Genomic DNA, 21,066 nt, shown 5'->3' with positions numbered 1-21,066 from the left:
ACTAGACAGTGCTTCATGTTCCCAGCATTCAGATGCCTATACCACTTCTATGTGGCATAAATTGTTGACCTGCTATCTTTCCCCTGATGAGATCCCCTGTCACCCCTTAAAAAGTAAAAACTAGGTCTATTGCAGAGAGGAGTGGAGTGTTTCCTTCAGCTGTCTCCTGCCACGCATTTTCCCCATCCTATAGATGCTTATAGATGCATGTGAGAGATTCTACAATATAACAAAAATAAAAGAATCAGAATCAAAATCGGCTTTGTTGCCAAGTAAATTTTTACACGTACATGTAACGTGCATGACCCAGAGTCCTAGAGGCGTACAGGTCTTGGAGGGAAGGCAGATTGCAGCCGATCACCTTCTCAGCGCACCGAATGATACACTGCAGGCTGCCCTTGTCCTTGGCAGTGGCAGCAGCGTACCAGCGTGGTGATGGAGGAGGTGAGGATGGACTCGATGGTGGCCGGGGGACTTACGAGACAAATGGATAGCACCAGAAGTGCACCATCATCGTCTTTGGCTGGTTAAACTTCCCCTGGCTGCCGCAGGAAGTGCATCCTCCTTTTTTGAAATAATATGTTTTCCAAGTGGCACGCGCTCCCAGTGCGCGTTCACGTCCCAGAGACAGGTGGGAGTGGTTTGCAGTTGAATATAGCGGGACAGCTCTTCGCCCATCCGGCAATACGTACTCACTCGGACCACATTGACGGCTGCTGTGAGAAGCTACACAAAGGCTAAAGCCAGTTTCACGGTTATATTCTCTCAAAGGACTTTCTACTAAAAAGCCACTATGGTACGTATATTTATTTTTATCCGCAGATAAATGCCCACTGCACAGTTCAGTTAATCTTGCAAAACTAGGTAAATATTAATTATTTCGTTTTTTTTTTTTTTTTTTTTTTTTTTAAACTATTGTGCGTCAGTGTATCTTCTTTGTGTTTAAACGTGCTTTGACAATGCGCAGTGTAAAGATGCAGTGTGACTGAACTGCTCCCTCTGTGCCCAATTGTATTTGGCTGCGTCACATAGACTCGACGACTTGCAGTAACGCTGAGCCGGCTGATGGCCTGCATACGCAGGTGGTAATGATTGGGCTACATTGTCAGCACATCAGGAAAGAGAGACATGAAACAAAGATGATGTATACAAAATATTGTGTTTTTTCTTGCATTAATGTATCAGTGTATCAGTATTTATCAGATTATGTGCAACAACTGATTGATTCTCTCAAATTAGAATATTTATAATGCTTCATTCTTTGCTACCAGGTTATTGGGTGTGTGAGACTGCACATTCATACATGTGTGTCTTATCGATCAACAAGTCAGCACAGATTGAGACGAGTCAAGTGTTGAAAGAATCTTTCTCTATCCCATTTCAGAAAGCCATGATGGTAAAGTTGTAACAGGGACTATTTGCAAATTATATGAATTTTGGCTTGGCCTAGGCTTTTTTTAAAACTTAAAACAATTTGAAAGTGGCTTCTAGTCTAGACAGAAAGCAAAGGGTCCTTCTTATTCATAGTGAAATAGGACTAATTAGGGATGCACGATAACTTCTTTATAAACTGACTTTCAGCCCCTAAAGGCCGATAACGCATCTATCTATCTGATCATGACCAAAGATCATGACATTAATACTATGAACAAACCCCAAAACACGTTTGACTCTTTAAATGGAGATATTTATTTTTTCCAATGAAAATTAATCCTCTCAAAAGAAAAAGGCCCCTTGAACTGATGCAAATACATGCATCGAAATTACAAACTAAAAAAGTACATTCCAGAAGTGCATTCCTCAATAACAATAAATAAAATGTGGATAATGCACTGACACGTGCTACTTTTACCTCCTCGTGGAACTTGCTTGATTTGTTACAAATAAAACGGCGACCTGTCTTCTTGAGAAACTCTGTAAAAGTCCCACACAATCGACGCCATGTTGTCTGTTTTCAAACGTAAGCACGCTGTGCTGCATTCAGGGGGGGACGGAAATTCCCTCTTCCCACGTTTGCTAGTCGTTCTTTCGGCCTTTTAGTTTATGTTTCTATTGTTTATGTGTAACATGTGGAAAAATACTGTGGATATCAATTCAAGTCAGCAACTACCAAAATTATGACCGAGTTAACGAGATCTTTTCCGACATGAGGGGGTATTCTTGAATTTTCCCAGTCATATAGAGTTTTTCGGATTATGCCAATATCACTTGAACGCAGCACTCACTGCAGGCCATTCAGGTCTCAAAGTGGGAGCGGGGCCCTGCCTTGCTGACAACATTATATATGTTATCGGGGCTATTCGTCATGATATCAGACTTATCGGAATGACGTAATAATTTCCTGTTAGCGGCCCGATAATTAAAGTGCACCCCTACTTTTTACAGTACAGTTATACCATAAAGCAGTTCATCTCATTGATTTGCAACTCTGCTAGCAATACCACCAGAGATGTTTAAGTAGCTACCATTGTGTTGAAGGTATGGTAATAATCTCTGATGGTTGAGAACTTTATTCCTTTTTCAGTGCATATATAAATATTTATATCATCACATTGCACAAACATGCTCTGAGCCTCAATCAGTTCAAAGAAAATCTGTTGTGCTGAACATATCCAAGTAAAAGAAAAATGAAACTCACAAACACAGACTTGTATAGCCAGACGGTCATTTAGTATATCTCTCGGACAATATTGTAGGGAGAGGCTAATGCAAATACAGAGATGCATATAAAGTGTAATAAAATCCTGGCTAAGATTTAATGGAGGTTTTTCAGAATTGTCGCTTGATAAAATGCATATCAATACTGCTGGGCAACTAAAACCTCAAGTGCCTTATTTGAAAGCCCTAGAAGATCTGTCTAATGTAATGAGTAAAAACAACAACATATGTAGTTAAAAGTGTTGTTTGATGGACGCCTGGTTAGCTCAGTGGGTAGAGCTGGTGACCCATGTACTGAGGCTCAGTCCTTGCTGCAGCGGCCCAGGGTTCGGATCCGACCTGCGGCCCTTTGCTGCGTGTCATCCTCTCTCTCTGCCCCCCCTCCTTCCCTTCTATCTTCAGCTGTCTCTATCATGAAGGCAATAAAAAGCCCCAAAAATACATAATAATAATATTTTTTTATATATATATATATATATATATATTGTTTGATTCTTTTGGTCATTCCATTAGTTGTGTATTTTTGTTTGAGTCATCTTCTTTCTCTGAACTCGACCTCCATTTCAGCTCATGAGCCTTGGTCACATGAGGTCTGGTGACAGCTGCAGCAAATCTGTTTTGCTTTCAACTTCAACCTTCTTTTCCCCAAATAACTCTTTGCTTCCACCTGGTAGCAGAGTTTCTAAATTATACCTTCCTCATTACTTTATCTGTAGCACATGATAAAATAAATGTGTTAATATTTTCCCAAGCTCTCTTAACGTAAAAAGAACAACACACAGTTGCTAAGAGAACATTGCCTCCTCTGTATTTCCCTTCTCTCCTTTATTTAACCTCTTCTTCCCCTCTTGCAGCGTGAATGCATCTCTGTCCATGTAGGCCAGGCCGGTGTCCAGATGGGGAACACCTGCTGGGAGCTCTACTGTCTGGAACATGGCATTCAGCCGGACGGTCAGATGCCCAGCAACAAGCCCGTGGGAGGCCACAACGACTCCTTCACCACCTTTTTCAGTGACACTGGGGCTGGGAAGTATGTCCCCAGAGCAATCTTTGTTGACCTGGAACCCACTGTCATTGGTCAGTAGTGGAGCTTGTTGTGTTTTTAGCTATCAGGAATGAGACATTTCAGAAGATGGTAGCATCACCGTTGCAAGATAGAGATTTTGTGTGAAAATTGAGGGAAGATATTCTAATCATCCATCTGTTTTTATGTTCTGCATGGTGTAATAGCTTACAGAGTGAGGTGTCTTAGTGAGCCTGCAAAATTATTCTAATATATTATTGATTTATCCACTAATAGCACTTCCTCTAACGGACAAATTAGTTTTCTTTACAAATGTCTTTTTTAATTTTCCAGATGAGGTGCGCACAGGAACATACCGTCAACTCTTTCACCCTGAGCAGATGATCTCTGGAAAGGAAGATGCAGCCAACAATTACGCCCGTGGGCACTACACAATCGGCAAGGAGGTTATTGACCTCGTCATGGACAGAATCCGCAAACTGGTAAGGCACTACTAGGGGTAGTCCTCAGGTTTTTATTCACGTTTACACTGGCTTTGACATAGCGCCATACCATTAACCACTCATTTTCATGAATCCATGCACTGAAAACAACCAGATGTGCATGCAGACTTTCACTCAGCTGCACTCATTCATTGTATAACATGGCTAAAAGATCAGTGAACGAACTTGAGCATGGATAAGTGATATGATCTGAGCAATGCTTTTCTTGTTGTTTTTTTTCTGTCTGTAGGCTGATCAGTGCACTGGTCTCCAAGGCTTCCTGGTCTTCCACTCTTTTGGGGGAGGAACTGGCTCTGGCTTTACCTCCCTGCTGATGGAGAGACTCTCTGTTGACTTTGGCAAGAAGTCGAAGCTTGAGTTTGCCATTTACCCAGCCCCCCAGGTCTCCACAGCTGTGGTTGAGCCTTACAACTCCATCCTGACCACCCATACCACCCTGGAGCACTCCGACTGTGCCTTCATGGTGGACAACGAGGCCATCTACGACATCTGCCACAGGAACCTCGATATTGAGCGCCCATCATACACCAACCTGAACAGGCTCATCAGCCAGATAGTCTCGTCCATAACGGCCTCTCTTCGCTTCGATGGAGCCCTGAATGTTGACCTGACAGAGTTCCAGACCAACTTGGTGCCCTACCCTCGTATCCACTTCCCCCTGGTCACCTATGCTCCCGTCATCTCCGCTGAGAGAGCCTACCATGAGCAGCTGTCTGTTGCTGAAATCACAAATTCGTGCTTTGAGCCAGCCAATCAGATGGTAAAGTGTGATCCTCGTCATGGTAAATACATGGCCTGCTGTCTGCTGTATCGTGGTGATGTGGTGCCCAAAGATGTCAACTCTGCCATCGCAGCCATTAAAACCAAACGCACCATCCAGTTTGTGGACTGGTGCCCCACAGGCTTCAAGGTTGGCATCAACTACCAGCCTCCAACTGTGGTTCCAGGAGGAGACCTGGCCAAAGTGCAGAGAGCTGTGTGCATGCTGAGCAACACCACAGCCATCGCCGAGGCCTGGGCCCGTCTCGACCACAAGTTTGACCTCATGTATGCCAAGAGAGCCTTTGTCCACTGGTATGTTGGGGAGGGCATGGAGGAGGGAGAATTCTCAGAGGCCAGAGAAGATATGGCTGCCCTGGAGAAGGATTATGAAGAGGTTGGGGTTGACTCAATCGAAGAAGAAGAAGAAGAAGAAGAAGGAGGGGAATATTAGACAGGGTTAGCTGCCATTTGCTGCCAGTTATTTTCAGGGACAAAATGAGTCAATTTATTAAAAATATTTAAGAAATATTTTGCATATTAGTTTCAAATTCAGAAATATTTGTTTTGTTTCTTTAATTTACCTTTTTTAAAATTAAATTGAACATACCTGTCTGGGTCCTGAGGTTATTTCTTTGTTGTGCAGAAAATTTATTATTTTTGACGGGACATAGATAACCTGAAGCTGGAAACCCTCATGGCTCAAAGGCAAGATTGCTCAGCTCTGATATTCAAAACAAGTCAAACCACTTTAAAGACCAGGCGGCATCCACTGTAATATCAGAGTTCAAACCAAATGGGAATGTTTAAGTATATGAATCACCATTGCAATAAACATCTTTATTTCCAACTGTATGCTTTATTATTTTCACTAATGTCAATCAAAAGTGAAAATTTGACTTGCACAGTAGCAAGATCAACTGTATCTCACTGACTTAAATCCAGTTTTTTTTTAAACATTTGTGGCATGCAGGAAGCTATGGGTGATACCACAGCGACAACTGTGCTACTATTCTTTTTAAGGTCAGTTTCTCTCCTGAGGCTGTGAGACTCATCTGTAACAAAAAGGTAATTGATGTCAATATCACATCCTTTTAAAACAAAGCCCACAAAGACCAATGGTGTAAATTGTATACAATGTTACTTTAAATGAGAACACATTGGTGTTTAACACATGTACATGCAGTGTTTTATTACCTTGTAGAGAAGACAGGGTGATTGTAATTCAAGCAATCATGCATTTCCTTTTTTTAATCCTATACAATACAAAATATAGCAACACTTTCCAACCAAATCTTTGTCTGGATCATGTTGCTGAAGTATGGTTACATGTCACTGTGACACACACCTTGCTGTTGTTTTCTTTCATGTGTTTTTCCCTCATAGGTGTAGCCTGAGTCATAAATCTGTCCCACTTCCATTGTTTGAGACTAGAGTTCCCCAACGTCCCACAATTAAGCCTTTTTACTTATAGGTCATAATAATGCTGGTGCTGGCAAGAAGAGAAGGAGACCCAGAGCAGAACAAATATTGAGATAAAGAGATAGTTTGAGGTCATGAGAGATAAATGTAATGTAAATGGTATGGTACTTAACATTACAAATTAGAAGTTTATAACCCCAGTTTATACAGAAATCCAGGGTTGACAGACATACAAAAACACTTTGCAGAACCCACTGCAATGTAGTGGTGAAACAAAATGATTTCTGTTCCTAGTAGTCACATGACTGTCTGTCACACTGATAGTCACTTTTGTTCATTCAGTGAGTCACAGAGAAGCAACAACGACCTCTAGCTTTCAAATGGTTACAATGACAGCTCTTCCAGTAAAAGGGCTGGGCAGGGTTGGTGTTATGGATTAGTTTGCCCCAACCACAAGGTGGTGCATGACCCTTTCATACACATACATACATAACTCTTGCAAAGGGATCATTAATAACTGTAAACCAGGGTTATCAGTTGGCAAATCCTAAAAGACTCTACTCTACATTTGCTGGATAAAGTGCCTCTGTCTATGCTCAGATCCAGGACTAAGTACTATTTTGACATGGTTTTCTTAAGCTCTCAAACTTAAGTAGGACACCATATGTCCTCAGATGACATTACTGTCTTTCATAGGCTGTAGCAGGCTCAGTTTTAAAACTAGAGTTGAAGATACTGGCATCAAACTCAGTGACCTATCAGGATAGGGTCAAGTCATGCTAGCTTGTCAGAAAGGGGCTAAATAACATTCTACAGTTAGGGAACATGCCAATTTGGGCAAAAAACAGGCCTTTTTTATAATGCAGTATAAATGTTCATGTTATATTCACTGTTCTATATGGAGTATTTGAATATCTCTGCATACTGGGGTCTCTAAACAGTATTGGAATTCCATAAATTGGGTATGACTGGAAAGCGAATACTTTTATGGATTCAATGAACCTAATTGTATTCAGTTGTGATGATGTTAGTCCCCATAGTAGCCATTTCATTGTAGTGAGACATTTTTTAAACTCGACCTCACTGTGTAAAATGACCCATTTGTGACTTCATCTAACTACAACCACAAATTAGAGACCTACTTCATTCAGAGCATCTATAGCTTTCCAAGACATATTGGCAATAAGGAGGTTTCTGAGTAATTTCCAAAGAAATACGTAGTGCTATCATTACAATTGCTGAATGACAGTTTTCCTGAAATCTCCAAATAAACAGTTTTTGATACCAAATCACAGCACACATTTTCTGTGGTGTTCCTAGAACTCTTGGTGTCATGTGGTGTTTTGGAGGGATTGCTGGCCTTTTCTATCAATTCTGAGTGATCAGAAGTGAAGTTTTGCACCAAATCTGTGCAACATGACCCAGAGTCCTAGAGGCGTACAGGTCTTGGAGGGAAGGCAGATTGCAGCCGATCACCTTCTCAGCGCACCGAATGATACACTGCAGTCTGCCCTTGTCCTTGGCAGTGGCAGCAGCGTACCAGCGTGGTGATGGAGGAGGTGTAGAAGTGCACCATCATCCTCTAGCTGCCGCAGGAAGTGCATCCTCCTTTTTTTGTACCACCAAATGGCACGCGCGCTCCCAGTGCGCGTTCACGTCCCAGAGACAGGTGGGAGTGGTTTGCAGTTGATTATAGCGCGACAGCTCTTCGCCCATCCGGCAATACGTACTCACTCGGACCACATTGACGGCTGCTGTGAGAAGCTACACAAAGGCTAAAGCCAGTTTCACGGTTATATTCTCTCAAAGGACTTTCTACTAAAAAGCCACTATGGTACGTATATTTATTTTTATCTGCAGATAAATGCCCACTGCACAGTTCAGTTAATCTTGCAAAACCGGGTAAATATTACCTCAGCAGTTTTTTTTTTTTTTACCAGTGTGCGTTAGTGATTATCTGTGTTTAAACGTGCTTTGACAATGCACAGAATAAAGATGCAGTGTGTGAATGTGCACTGCTCCCTCTGTGCCCTCTTGTATTTGGCTGCGTCACAAATACACTTGACGACTTGCAGTAACGCTGAGCCGGCTGATGGCCTGCATACGCAGGTGGTAATGATTGGGCTACATTGTCAGCACATCAGGAAAGAGAGACATGAAACAAAGATGATGTATACAAAATATTGTGTTTTTTTCTTGCATTTCTTGCATCAGTATATATTAGTATCTATCAGATTATGTGCAACAACTGATTGATTCTCTCAAATTAGAATATTTATAATGCTTTATTCTTTGCTACCAGGTTTTTGGGTGTGTGAGACTGCACATTCATACATATGAGTGAGGAATTCAGGTGTGTCTCATTGATCAACAAGTCAGCACAGATTGAGACTTCACATGTCATGATAGCACTCTATTCAAAAGAGAAGCTTACCTCTGAGGCATTAATGAGCCCAGCAAATGTCATGAGCCCAACCAATTCCTGTATATTGTGTGCAATGGTGGTTCTTGTGTTGTACTGCCTGAACTTGCTGCATATGTCCCAGTCTGACTTTTTCATCTTTGGCATGTAGCTTTTTGAGATAGGATGATAGTCTTTTTTTTTTTTTTTTTTTTTACTGTTGGAAAACAGCAGTAGAGACCTGGAGGTAGACAGATTTCTAATAGTGTGCCAGTGAGTGCTTATCACCATCACCACAGGGGAGACTACAGAGTTATTTATTATTTATCACAATCAATAGTGTTCATTCTTGGCCATGAATATCCACATCAAACTGTATTCTGGGCATTAGTTTACAGCTCACAAATTTGATCTAAGAGGAAAGGGCATTTAATTAGGGAGCATGAACATGTTCTATATGGTAATTCCACTGTTTTCTACTTTGAGAACACACACACACACACACACACAGCGAGTTGCAAAGTTGACCAGTGTGAGCTTCAGTGTCGGTCCATCAAAATTAAAATAATTCTCTAGCACACCATGCTTTATTCAGTTTTTGACACAAATTTTCAAGGGGAGATTTTTGTCTGCGGGAGGCAAGTGACGAAAGGTCAAAGGATATATTAAGGGTCCTCCGTTTAGCATTGTGAATATATCCACAATAGATTAATTCATGCCAGAGCACTTGTTGGATACAAAGTTGACAGTCTGACCTTGGGGTTGGCAAAAGTTAAATATCCATAACCAAACATCCTGTCAGTCTGGCCTGTAGATGTAGACAGAAATCTGTTGTGCTGAACATATCCAAGTACAAGAAAAATTAAACTCACACAAAATCGGACATGTATAGCCGGACGGTCATGTAGTATATCTCTGGGCAAATATTGTAGGGAGAGGCTAATGCAAATACAGAGATGCATGTAAAGTGTAATAAAGTCCTGGCTAAGATTTAATGGAGGTTTTTCAGAATCGTCGCTTGATAAAATGCATATTAATACTGCTGGGCAACTAAAACCTCCAGTGCCTTATTTGAATGTCTAATGTCTTCTGTAAAATAATAGCGGGAAAAAACAACACCACATGTAGTTAAAATATTGTGTGATTCTTTTGGTCATTCCATTAGTTGTGTATTTTTGTTTGAGTCATCTTCTTTCTCTGAACTCGACCTCCATTTCAGCTCATGAGCCTTGGTCACATGAGGTCTGGTGACAGCTGCAGCAAATCTGTTTTGCTTTCAACTTCAACCTTCTTTCCCCCAAATAACTCTTTGCTTCCACCTGGTAGCAGAGTTTCTAAATTATACCTTCCTCATTACTTTAACTGTAGCACATGATAAAATAAATGTGTTAATATTTTCCCAAGCTCTCTTAACGTAGAAAGAACAACACACAGTTGCTAAGAGAACATTGCCTCCTCTGTATTTCCCTTCTCTCCTTTATTTAACCTCTTCTTCCCCTCTTGCAGCGTGAATGCATCTCTGTCCATGTAGGCCAGGCCGGTGTCCAGATGGGGAACACCTGCTGGGAGCTCTACTGTCTGGAACATGGCATTCAGCCGGACGGTCAGATGCCCAGCAACAAGCCCGTGGGAGGCCACGACGACTCCTTCACCACCTTTTTCAGTGACACTGGGGCTGGGAAGTATGTCCCCAGAGCAATCTTTGTTGACCTGGAACCCACTGTCATTGGTCAGTAGTGTTGTGATGTGGAGCTTGTTGTGTTTTTAGCTATCAGGAATGAGACATTTCAGAAGATGGTAGCATCACCGTTGCAAGATAGAGATTTTGTGTGAAAATTGAGGGAAGATATTCTAATCATCTATCTGTTTTTATGTTCTGCATGGTGTAATAGCTTACAGAGTGAGGTGTCTTAGTGAGCCTGCAAAATTATTCTAATATATTATTGATTTATCCACTAATAGCACTTACTCTAACGGACAAATTAGTTTTCTTTACAAATGTCTTTTTCAATTTTCCAGATGAGGTGCGCACAGGAACATACCGTCAACTCTTTCACCCTGAGCAGATGATCTCTGGAAAGGAAGATGCAGCCAACAATTACGCCCGTGGGCACTACACAATCGGCAAGGAGGTTATTGACCTCGTCTTGGACAGAATCCGCAAACTGGTAAGGCACTACTAGGGGTAGTCCTCAGGTTTTAATTCACGTTTACACTGGCTTTGCCATAGCGCCATACCATTAACCACTCATTTTCATGAATCCATGCACTGAAAACAACCAGATGTGCACGCAGACTTGCACTCAGCTGCACTCATTCATTGTATAACATGGCTAAAAGATCAGTGAACGAACTTGAGCATGGATAAGTGATATGATCTGAGCAATGCTTTTCTTTTTGTTTTTTTTCTGTGTCTGTAGGCTGATCAGTGCACTGGTCTCCAAGGCTTCCTGGTCTTCCACTCTTTTGGGGGAGGAACTGGCTCTGGCTTTACCTCCCTGCTGATGGAGAGACTCTCTGTTGACTTTGGCAAAAAGTCGAAGCTTGAGTTTGCCATTTACCCAGCCCCCCAGGTCTCCACAGCCGTGGTTGAGCCTTACAACTCCATCCTGACCACCCACACCACCCTGGAGCACTCCGACTGTGCCTTCATGGTGGACAACGAGGCCATCTACGACATCTGCCGCAGGAACCTCGATATTGAGCGCCCATCATACACCAACCTGAACAGGCTCATCAGCCAGATAGTCTCGTCCATAACGGCCTCTCTTCGCTTCGATGGAGCCCTGAATGTTGACCTGACAGAGTTCCAGACCAACTTGGTGCCCTACCCTCGTATCCACTTCCCCCTGGTCACCTATGCCCCCGTCATCTCTGCTGAGAGAGCCTACCATGAGCAGCTGTCTGTTGCTGAAATCACAAATTCGTGCTTTGAGCCAGCCAATCAGATGGTAAAGTGTGATCCTCGTCATGGTAAATACATGGCCTGCTGTCTGCTGTATCGTGGTGATGTGGTGCCCAAAGATGTCAACTCTGCCATCGCAGCCATTAAAACCAAACGCAGCATCCAGTTTGTGGACTGGTGCCCCACAGGCTTCAAGGTTGGCATCAACTACCAGCCTCCAACTGTGGTTCCAGGAGGAGACCTGGCCAAAGTGCAGAGAGCTGTGTGCATGCTGAGCAACACCACAGCCATCGCCGAGGCCTGGGCCCGTCTCGACCACAAGTTTGACCTCATGTATGCCAAGAGAGCCTTTGTTCACTGGTATGTTGGGGAGGGCATGGAGGAGGGAGAATTCTCAGAGGCCAGAGAAGATATGGCTGCCCTGGAGAAGGATTATGAAGAGGTCGGGGTCGACTCAATCGAAGGTGATGAAGAAGGAGAGGAATATTAGACAGGCTTAGCTGCCATTTGCTGCCAGTTATTTTCAGGAACAAAATGAGTCCATTTATCAAAAATATTTAAGAAATATTTTGCATATTGGTTTCAAATTCAGAAATATTTGTTTTGTTTTTTTTAATTTACCTTTTTTAAAATTAAATTTGACGTACCTGTCTGGGTCCTGAGGTTATTTCTTTGTTGTGCAGAAAAATTATTATTTTTGATGGGACATAGATAACCTGAAGTTGGAAACCCTCATGGCTCAAAGGCAAGATTGCTCAGCTCTGATATTCAAAACAAGTCAAACCACTTTAAAGACCAGGCGGCATCCACTGTAATATCAGAGTTCAAACCAAATGGGAATGTTTAAGTATATGAATCACCATTGCAATAAACATCTTTATTTCCAACTGTATGCTTTATTATTTTCACAATAATGTCAATCAAAAGTGAAAATTTGACTTGCACAGTAGCAAGATCAACTGTATCTCACTGACTTTAATCCAGTTTTTTTTAAACATTTGTGGCATGCAGGAAGCTATGGGTGATACCACAGCGACAACTGTGCTACTATTCTTTTTAAGGTCAGTTTCTCTCCTGAGGCTGTGAGACTCATCTGTAACAAAAAGGTAACTGATGTCAATATCACATCCTTTTAAAACAAAGCCCACAAAGCACTATGGTGTAAATTGTATACAATGTTACTTTAAATGAGAACACATTGGTGTTTAACACATGTACATGCAGTGTTTTATTACCTTGTAGAGAAGACAGGGTGATTGTAATTCAAGCAATCATGCATTTCCTTTCTTTAATCCTATACAACAATACAAAATATAGCAACACTTTCCAACCAAATCTTTTATGTCTGGATCATGTTGCTGAAGTATGGTTACATGTCACTGTGACACACACCTTGCTGTTGTTTTCTTTCATGTGTTTTTCCCTCATAGGTGTAGCCTGAGTCATAAATCTGTCCCACTGTCATTGTTTGAGACTAGAGTTCCCCAACGTCCCACAATTAAGCCTTTTTACTTATAGGTCATAATAATGCTGGTGCTGGCAAGAAGAGAAGGAGACCCAGAGCAGAACAAATATTGAGATAAAGAGATAGTTTGAGGTCATGAGAGATAAATGTAATGTAAATGGTATGGTACTTAACATTACAAATTAGAAGTTTATAACCCCAGTTTATACAGAAATCCAGGGTTGACATACATACAAAAACACTTTGCAGAACCCACTGCAACGTAGCGGTGAAACAAAATGATTTCTGTTCCTAGTAGTCACATGACTATCTGTCACACTGACAGTCACTTGTGTTCATTCAGTGAGTTACAGAGAAGCAACAACGACCTCTAGCTTTCAAATGGTTACAATGACAGCTCTTCCAGTAAAAGGGCTGGGCAGGGTTGGTGTTATGGATTAGTTTGCCCCAACCACAAGGTGGTGCATGACCCTTTCATACACATACATACATAACTCTTGCAAAGGGATCATTAATAACTGTAAACCAGGGTTATCAGTTGGCAAATCCTAAAAGACTCTACTCTACATTTGCTGGATTAATTTAGTCCTTTATCAGAATGTTTTTCCCCATTTTATAGATACTTATATGTGAGAGACGCTACAATATAACAATAACAATAATAACAGAATCAGAATCAGAATTGGGTTTTATGGGGAGTGCATTAATGTAATGCATATATACAGGGTGGGTTACAGAGTGAGTGTCAGTGGGGGTTCCGGGCCTTGTTAATGAGACCAGCTGCAGATGGAAAGAGGCGTGAGGTTTTGGTCCTGATGGACCGCAGCCTACTACCAGAGGGAAGTGTTTCAAAGCGTTTGTTTTTGGGGTGGAAGCGGTCAGCCACAATCTTCCCTGCATGACCCAGAGTCCTAGAGGCGTACAGGTCCTGGAGGGAAGGCAGATTGCAGCCGATCACCTTCTCAGCGCACCGAATGATACACTGCAGGCTGCCCTTGTCCTTGGCAGTGGCAGCAGCGTACCAGCGTGGTGATGGAGGAGATGAGGATGGAGTCGATGGTGGCGGTGTAGAAGTGCACCATCATCCTCTAGCTGCCGCAGGAAGTGCATCCTCCTTTTTTTGTACCACCAAATGGCACGCGCGCTCCCAGTGCGCGTTCACGTCCAAGAGACAGGTGGGAGTGGTTTGCAGTTGAATATAGCGCGACAGCTCTTCGCCCATCCGGCAATACGTACTCACTCGGACCACATTGACGGCTGCTGTGAGAAGCTACACAAAGGCTAAAGCCAGTTTCACGGTTATATTCTCTCAAAGGACTTTCTACTAAAAAGCCACTATGGTACGTATATTTATTTTTATCTGCAGATAAATGCCCACTGCACAGTTCAGTTAATCTTGCCAGCCTGGATAAATATTACGTCATCAGTTTTTGTTTTTTACCAGTGTGCGTCAGTGATTTCTTCTTTGTGTTTAAACGTGCTTTGACAATGCGCAGTGTAAAGATGCAGTGTGTGAATGTGCACTGCTCCCTCTGTGCCCTCTTGTATTTGGCTGGTCAGAAATAGACTCGATGACTTGCAGTAAAGCTGAGCCGGCTGATGGCCTGCATACGCAGGTGGTAATGATTGTGCTACATTGTCAGCACATCAGGAAAGAGAAAAATGAAACATAAATGATGTATACAAAATATTGTGTTTTTTCTTGCATTAATGTATCAGTGTATCAGTATTTATCAGATTATGTGCAACAACTGATTGATTCTCTCAAATTAGAATATTTATAATGCTTCATTCTTGGCTACCAGGTTTTTGGGTGTGTGAGACTGCACATTCATACATATGAGTGAGGAATTCAGGTGTGTCTCATCGATCAACAAGTCAGCACAGATTGAGACGAGTCAAGTGTTAAAAGAATCTTTCTCTATCCCAATTCAGAAAGCCATGATGGTAAATTTGTAACAGGGACTATTTGCAAATTATATGAATTTTGGCTTGGCCTAGGCTTTTTTTAAACTTAACAATTTGAAAGTGGCTTCTAGTCTAGACAGAAAGCAAAAGGTACTTCTTATTCATAAAAAAAACCTTGTGTTCTGTTTGCATACTGTACTATATACACAGATTGTTAGCATTGTCAGTGCTGCTTATAAAAACCCAACGATATCAGTGTGTACTGAGTGTACTACTACAGTATACCCGCCCTGATCAAATAGTGAACCATATAATTTTGTTCCTGTATTGTTAGAGTCAAAGTGCTATACTAAATGCCTGATATAATGTTATACAACGGTTATTAAACATGATCACTGACCCAACATAACAATTTATTCATAAAACAAAGGTTAGAAAATATAAAAAGGCTGGGCGCCCGGATAGCTCAGTGGGTAGAGCTGGCGACCCATGTACCGAGGCTGAGTCCTTGCTGCAGCCGCCCAGGATTCAGATCCGGCCTGCGGCCCTTTGCTGCGTGTCATCCCCTCTCTCTGTCCCCCTTTCCTGTCTTTCTTCAGCTCTATCTATCAAATAAAGGCAATAAAATGCCAAAAAAATAACTTAGAAAAAAGAAAATATAAAAAGGCTAAGAATCATAAGAGAATTTTCATGGCTGCTCAACTCCTGTGCAATATATTGTTTATAATTGGCTTAATTCATGCTTGTAGTACAATGGAGTGCAAGTCAAGTTTAACGTCAGCATGGCACATCAGAACATGTCATGATAGCACTCCATTCAAAGGGGAAGCTTACCTCTGAGGCATTAATTTATCACAATTTCAATTAAATTTTATATGTATAGCGCTAATTCATAACAGAAGTTATCACAGGACACTTTTCAAATAGAGCAGGTCTAGACCGTACTCCATATAACATTATTTACAGAGACCCAACAGTTCCCACCATGAGCAAGCACTTGGTGATGGCGGCAAGGAAAAACTTCATTTTAAGAGGCAGAAACCTCGGACAGACCCCGGCTCTAGGTCGGAGAGAGAGAACAGAGGTAACGACAGATGGACAGAGACGGAGACAAAGGTGCACAGCAACAACAGTAGCAACAACTACACTAATAGTAGTGACTGATGATGACAATCAATAGTGTTCATTCTTGGCCATGAATATCCACATCAAACTGTATTCTGGGCATTAGTTTACAGCTCACAAATTTGATCTAAGAGGAAAGGGCATTTATTTAGGGAGCATGAACATGTTCACTATGGTAATTCCACTGTTTTCTACTTAGAAACACACACACACACACACACACACACACACACACACACACACACACACACACACACACACAAAGAGAGTTGCAGAGTTGACCAGTGTGAGCTTCAGTATAGGTCCATCAAAATTAAAAACTTTCTCTAGCACACCATGCTTTATTCACAGTTTTTGACACAAATTCTCAAGGCGAGATGCGGGAGGCAAGGGACGAAAGGTCAAAGGACCCATATTAACGGCCCTCTGTTTAGCATTGTAAATATATCCACAATAGATTAATTCCTGCCAGTGCACTTGTTGGATACAAAGTTGACACTCTGACCTTGGGGTTGGCAAAAGTTAAATATCCGTAACCAAATATCCTGTCAATCTGGCCTGTAGATGTAGACACATTCTGGTCTAGAATAAAGTGTCGGACAGAACGATCGACCACATGAAAAAGGAACATATAATAAACTAAATACACGTCAGTCTGGGTCTAGACAAGATTCCATTAAATCATTACCCATCCTCACCTTGTCTTTATGGTACATTATGTCTCTTTTCCTATTATAGAGGCAGAATGTGCTGTGTTGATGGGGTATTAAGGGATCTCTGTCCCAGTGTCTGCTGACCTGAAAAAGCTTCATACAAATTAATTGTTCTCTCGTTTTCAATCTCGTTGACCTTTCCTTTCTCTCGCTCTCAGTCTCTGACAGGATCTAGAATATTTATCTCTACTTATCATTTCAGTCAGCAACAAAACTGGAATCTCAAGTCTGTCTGGTGGAACCTCAGACATGCCCTTGTTTCTGTCACATACAGGACAGACACACCCTGACAGGTTCTAAGGAAGGGAAAGGTTTGACACTCTGAGAGTACTTTGTCTCTAGCACAGAATTAACTGTTACTTTGACTGAAATAATATCCCAGCATTCAAGAATCAACCTGTTTACATTTATCTTTTTCAACTTTAACATCAATAAGAAATGGTTTATATATGGCAGAAAACTTTCAGCACATCGGGTGTGAAATTCAACCAGGCAGTGACCACTATTTTGGTGACTGCCAGTCTGTGTTTCCAGAAACAGTCAGCTCTGCTAGGTGTCAGGTTAGCATGAGAAACCCAAAATAGCTGCTGCACAGAGCTCTGCTAACCTGGAAAACAGTCTGGGGAGGGTCCCTGTTGATTTGGATAGCTTCCAGTGATGAAGTATTGCATATGTCTAGAAAGTTACAGTACTTTTTACAGTACAGTTATACCATAAAGCAGTTCATCTCATTGATTTGCAACTTTGATAGCAATGGTTTAAGTAGTTACCATTGTGTTAAAGGTATGGTAAAAATCTCTGATGGTTGAGAACTTTATTCTTTTTCAGTGCATATATAAATATTTAAATCATCACATTGCACAAACATGCTCTATTAGTTCAAAGTAAGTCTGTTGTGCTGAACATATCCAAGTTCAAGAAAAATGAAACGACTTCTTTTCTTCTCTCAAGTACAGATTTAATTATGATACTTACAAAGCTTTTAGATATTATCTGACTTATTTTACATAAAGACAACATTAACTAAGCACAATACAGCACATAAATTGTTGTCTATTGCAAGTCTTTTCATGCTTGTCCACATGTCACCTTCATGCTCACAAAATCGGACTTGTATAGCCAGACGGTCATGTAGTATGGCTCTGGGCAAATATTGTAGGGAGAGGCTAATGCAAATACAGAGATGCATGTAAAGTGTAATAAAGTCCTGGCTAAGATGGCCTGGCTAAGATTTAATGGAGGTTTTTCAGAATTGTCGCTTATACTATACATTACTATACAATATATAATACTGCTGGGCAACTAAATCCTCCAGTTCCTTATTTGAATGTCTAATGTCTTCTGTAAAATAATAGCGAGTAAAAACAACACCACATGTAGTTAAAATATTGTGTGATTCTTTTGGTCATTCCATTAGTTGTGTATTTTTGTTTGAGTCATCTTCTTTCTCTGAACTCGACCTCCATTTCAGCTCATGAGCCTTGGTCACATGAGGTCTGGTGACAGCTGCAGCAAATCTGTTTTGCTTTCAACTTCAACCTTCTTTCCCCCAAATAACTCTTTGCTTCCACCTGGTGGCAGAGTTTCTAAATTATACCTTATTAATTACTTTATCTGTAGCACATGATAAAATAAATGTGTTAATATTTTCCCATGCTCTCTTAACTTAAAAAGAACAACACACAGTTGCTAAGAGAACATTGCCTCCTCTGTATTTCCCTTCTCTCCTTTATTTAACCTCTTCTTCCCCTCTTGCAGCGTGAATGCATCTCTGTCCATGTAGGCCAGGCCGGTGTCCAGATGGGGAACACCTGCTGGGAGCTCTACTGTCTGGAACATGGCATTCAGCCGGACGGCCAGATGCCCAGCAACAAGCCCGTGGGAGGCCACGACGACTCCTTCACCACCTTTTTCAGTGACACTGGGGCTGGGAAGTATGTCCCCAGAGCAATCTTTGTTGACCTGGAACCCACTGTCATTGGTCAGTAGTGGAGCTTGTTGTGTTTTTAGCTATCAGGAATGAGACATTTCAGAAGAAGATAGAGATTTTGTGTGAAAATTGAGGGAAGATATTCTAATCATCTATCTGTTTTTATGTTCTGCATGGTGTAATAGCTTACAGAGTGAGGTGTCTTAGTGAGCCTGGAAAATTATTCTAATATATTATTGATTTATCCACTAATAGCACTTCCTCTAACGAACAAATTAGTTTTCTTTACTAATGTCTTTTTAATTTTCCAGATGAGGTGCGCACAGGAACATACCGTCAACTCTTTCACCCTGAGCAGATGATCTCTGGAAAGGAAGATGCAGCCAACAATTACGCCCGTGGGCACTACACAATCGGCAAAGAGATTATTGACCTCGTCTTGGACAGAATCCGCAAACTGGTAAGGCACTGCTAGGGGTAGTCCTCAGGTTTTAATTCACGTTTACACTGGCTTTGCCATAGCGCCATACCATTAACCACTCATTTTCATGAATCCATGCACTGGAAACAACCAGATGTGCACTCAGCATGGCTAAAAGATCAGTGAAAGAACTTGAGCAAAATGATATGAGCAATGCTTTTTTTTTTTTTTTCTGTGTCTGTAGGCTGATCAGTGCACTGGTCTCCAAGGCTTCCTGGTCTTCCACTCTTTTGGGGGAGGAACTGGCTCTGGCTTTACCTCCCTGCTGATGGAGAGACTCTCTGTTGACTTTGGCAAGAAGTCGAAGCTTGAGTTTGCCATTTACCCAGCCCCCCAGGTCTCCACAGCCGTGGTTGAGCCTTACAACTCCATCCTGACCACCCACACCACCCTGGAGCACTCCGACTGTGCCTTCATGGTGGACAACGAGGCCATCTACGACATCTGCCGCAGGAACCTGGATATTGAGCGCCCATCATACACCAACCTGAACAGGCTCATCAGCCAGATAGTCTCGTCCATAACGGCCTCTCTTCGCTTCGATGGAGCCCTGAATGTTGACCTGACAGAGTTCCAGACCAACTTGGTGCCCTACCCTCGTATCCACTTCCCACTGGCCACCTATGCTCCCGTCATCTCTGCTGAGAGAGCCTACCATGAGCAGCTGTCTGTTGCTGAAATCACAAATTCGTGCTTTGAGCCAGCCAATCAGATGGTAAAGTGTGATCCTCGTCATGGTAAATACATGGCCTGCTGTCTGCTGTATCGTGGTGATGTGGTGCCCAAAGATGTCAATGTGGCCATCGCAGCCATCAAAACCAAACGCAGCATCCAGTTTGTGGACTGGTGCCCTACAGGCTTCAAGGTTGGCATCAACTACCAGCCTCCAACTGTGGTTCCAGGAGGAGACCTGGCCAAAGTGCAGAGAGCTGTGTGCATGCTGAGCAACACCACAGCCATCGCCGAGGCCTGGGCCCGTCTCGACCACAAGTTTGACCTCATGTATGCCAAGAGAGCCTTTGTTCACTGGTATGTTGGGGAGGGCATGGAGGAGGGAGAATTCTCAGAGGCCAGAGAAGATATGGCTGCCCTGGAGAAGGATTACGAAGAGGTCGGGGTCGACTCATTCGAAGGCGATGAAGAAGGAGAGGAATATTAGACAGGCTTAGCTGCCATTTGCCAGTTATTTTCAGGGACGAAATGAGTCTATTTATCAAAAATATTTAAGAAATATTTTGCATGTTGGTTTCAAATTCAGAAATATTTGTTTTGTTTTTTTAATTTACCTTTTTAAATTAAATTTGACCTACCTGTCTGGGTCCTGAGGTTATTTCTTTGTTGTGCAGAAAAAATATGATACAATAAATAAATTAGGACATAAAAAGCTGGAAACCTGTGTTGCTCAATAAATCTGTCCCCCAAACATGTTGCTGGTTTAGTTTTTGTCTTTAAAAATGAATCCATCTGTTTCTAAAAGTAATGAAGCATTTTATAATTTGTGTCATGGTAATTTTGTACCATATTTTTTAATGTATTTTAATCTTGTTTTGTACTACATACAGTGTTGAGTTAGTACTGTGTCATTGCTTAACTGAACTCAGTTTGAATGCCTGTAATTTTGTAGCCCAGTCAAATCCAGCTTGTGAAGCCACTTCTACTGAGAGGGAACTGATTTCCAGGTCTTATTCTCCAATAAGATGCCATATTAAACTAGTAAAATAAAGGCTAGGCCATCTATGTTTCTTGCACAGAAACCCAGTTCTCACACACTT

The 21,066-nt window shown here is 41.8% G+C and overlaps 1 protein-coding gene across 9 annotated transcripts; it reads left to right on the top strand.

Moving 5' to 3' along the window:
• Positions 1-637: 637 nt before the first annotated feature.
• On the top strand, positions 638-20,719 carry LOC127365459 (tubulin alpha-1C chain). Of its 9 annotated transcripts, XM_051403547.1 has the most exons (6): positions 638-796; positions 3,513-3,735; positions 4,016-4,164; positions 4,415-4,567; positions 11,341-11,624; positions 19,916-20,719. In XM_051403547.1, exons 1-6 carry the CDS (start codon positions 794-796, stop codon positions 20,451-20,453), a joined length of 1,350 nt encoding a protein of 449 aa, XP_051259507.1. In that variant the 5' UTR covers positions 638-793; the 3' UTR covers positions 20,454-20,719. The 9 variants fall into 9 exon arrangements, with proteins under 9 accessions (XP_051259507.1, XP_051259508.1, XP_051259506.1 ...); XM_051403548.1 differs by lacking the exon at positions 11,341-11,624 and having other exon boundaries at positions 4,415-4,851; XM_051403546.1 differs by lacking the exon at positions 19,916-20,719 and having other exon boundaries at positions 11,341-12,559.
• Positions 20,720-21,066: the final 347 nt, after the last annotated feature.

The sequence above is a fragment of the Dicentrarchus labrax genome, unplaced genomic scaffold (assembly GCF_905237075.1).
Source record: "Dicentrarchus labrax unplaced genomic scaffold, dlabrax2021, whole genome shotgun sequence".
Classification (NCBI taxonomy): domain Eukaryota; kingdom Metazoa; phylum Chordata; class Actinopteri; family Moronidae; genus Dicentrarchus; species Dicentrarchus labrax.
The sequence above is the reverse complement of the archived record's forward strand: the minus strand, read 5'-3'. Positions and strand labels throughout refer to the sequence as shown.

Excerpts from the sequence above, each read along its gene's own strand:
- LOC127365459 (XM_051403538.1), top strand. Across the intron at positions 3,736-4,015 it reads CCTGGAACCCACTGTCATTG|ATGAGGTGCGCACAGGAACA; the intron begins GTCAGTAGTGGA and ends TTAATTTTCCAG. Across the intron at positions 4,165-4,414 it reads TGGACAGAATCCGCAAACTG|GCTGATCAGTGCACTGGTCT; the intron begins GTAAGGCACTAC and ends TTCTGTCTGTAG.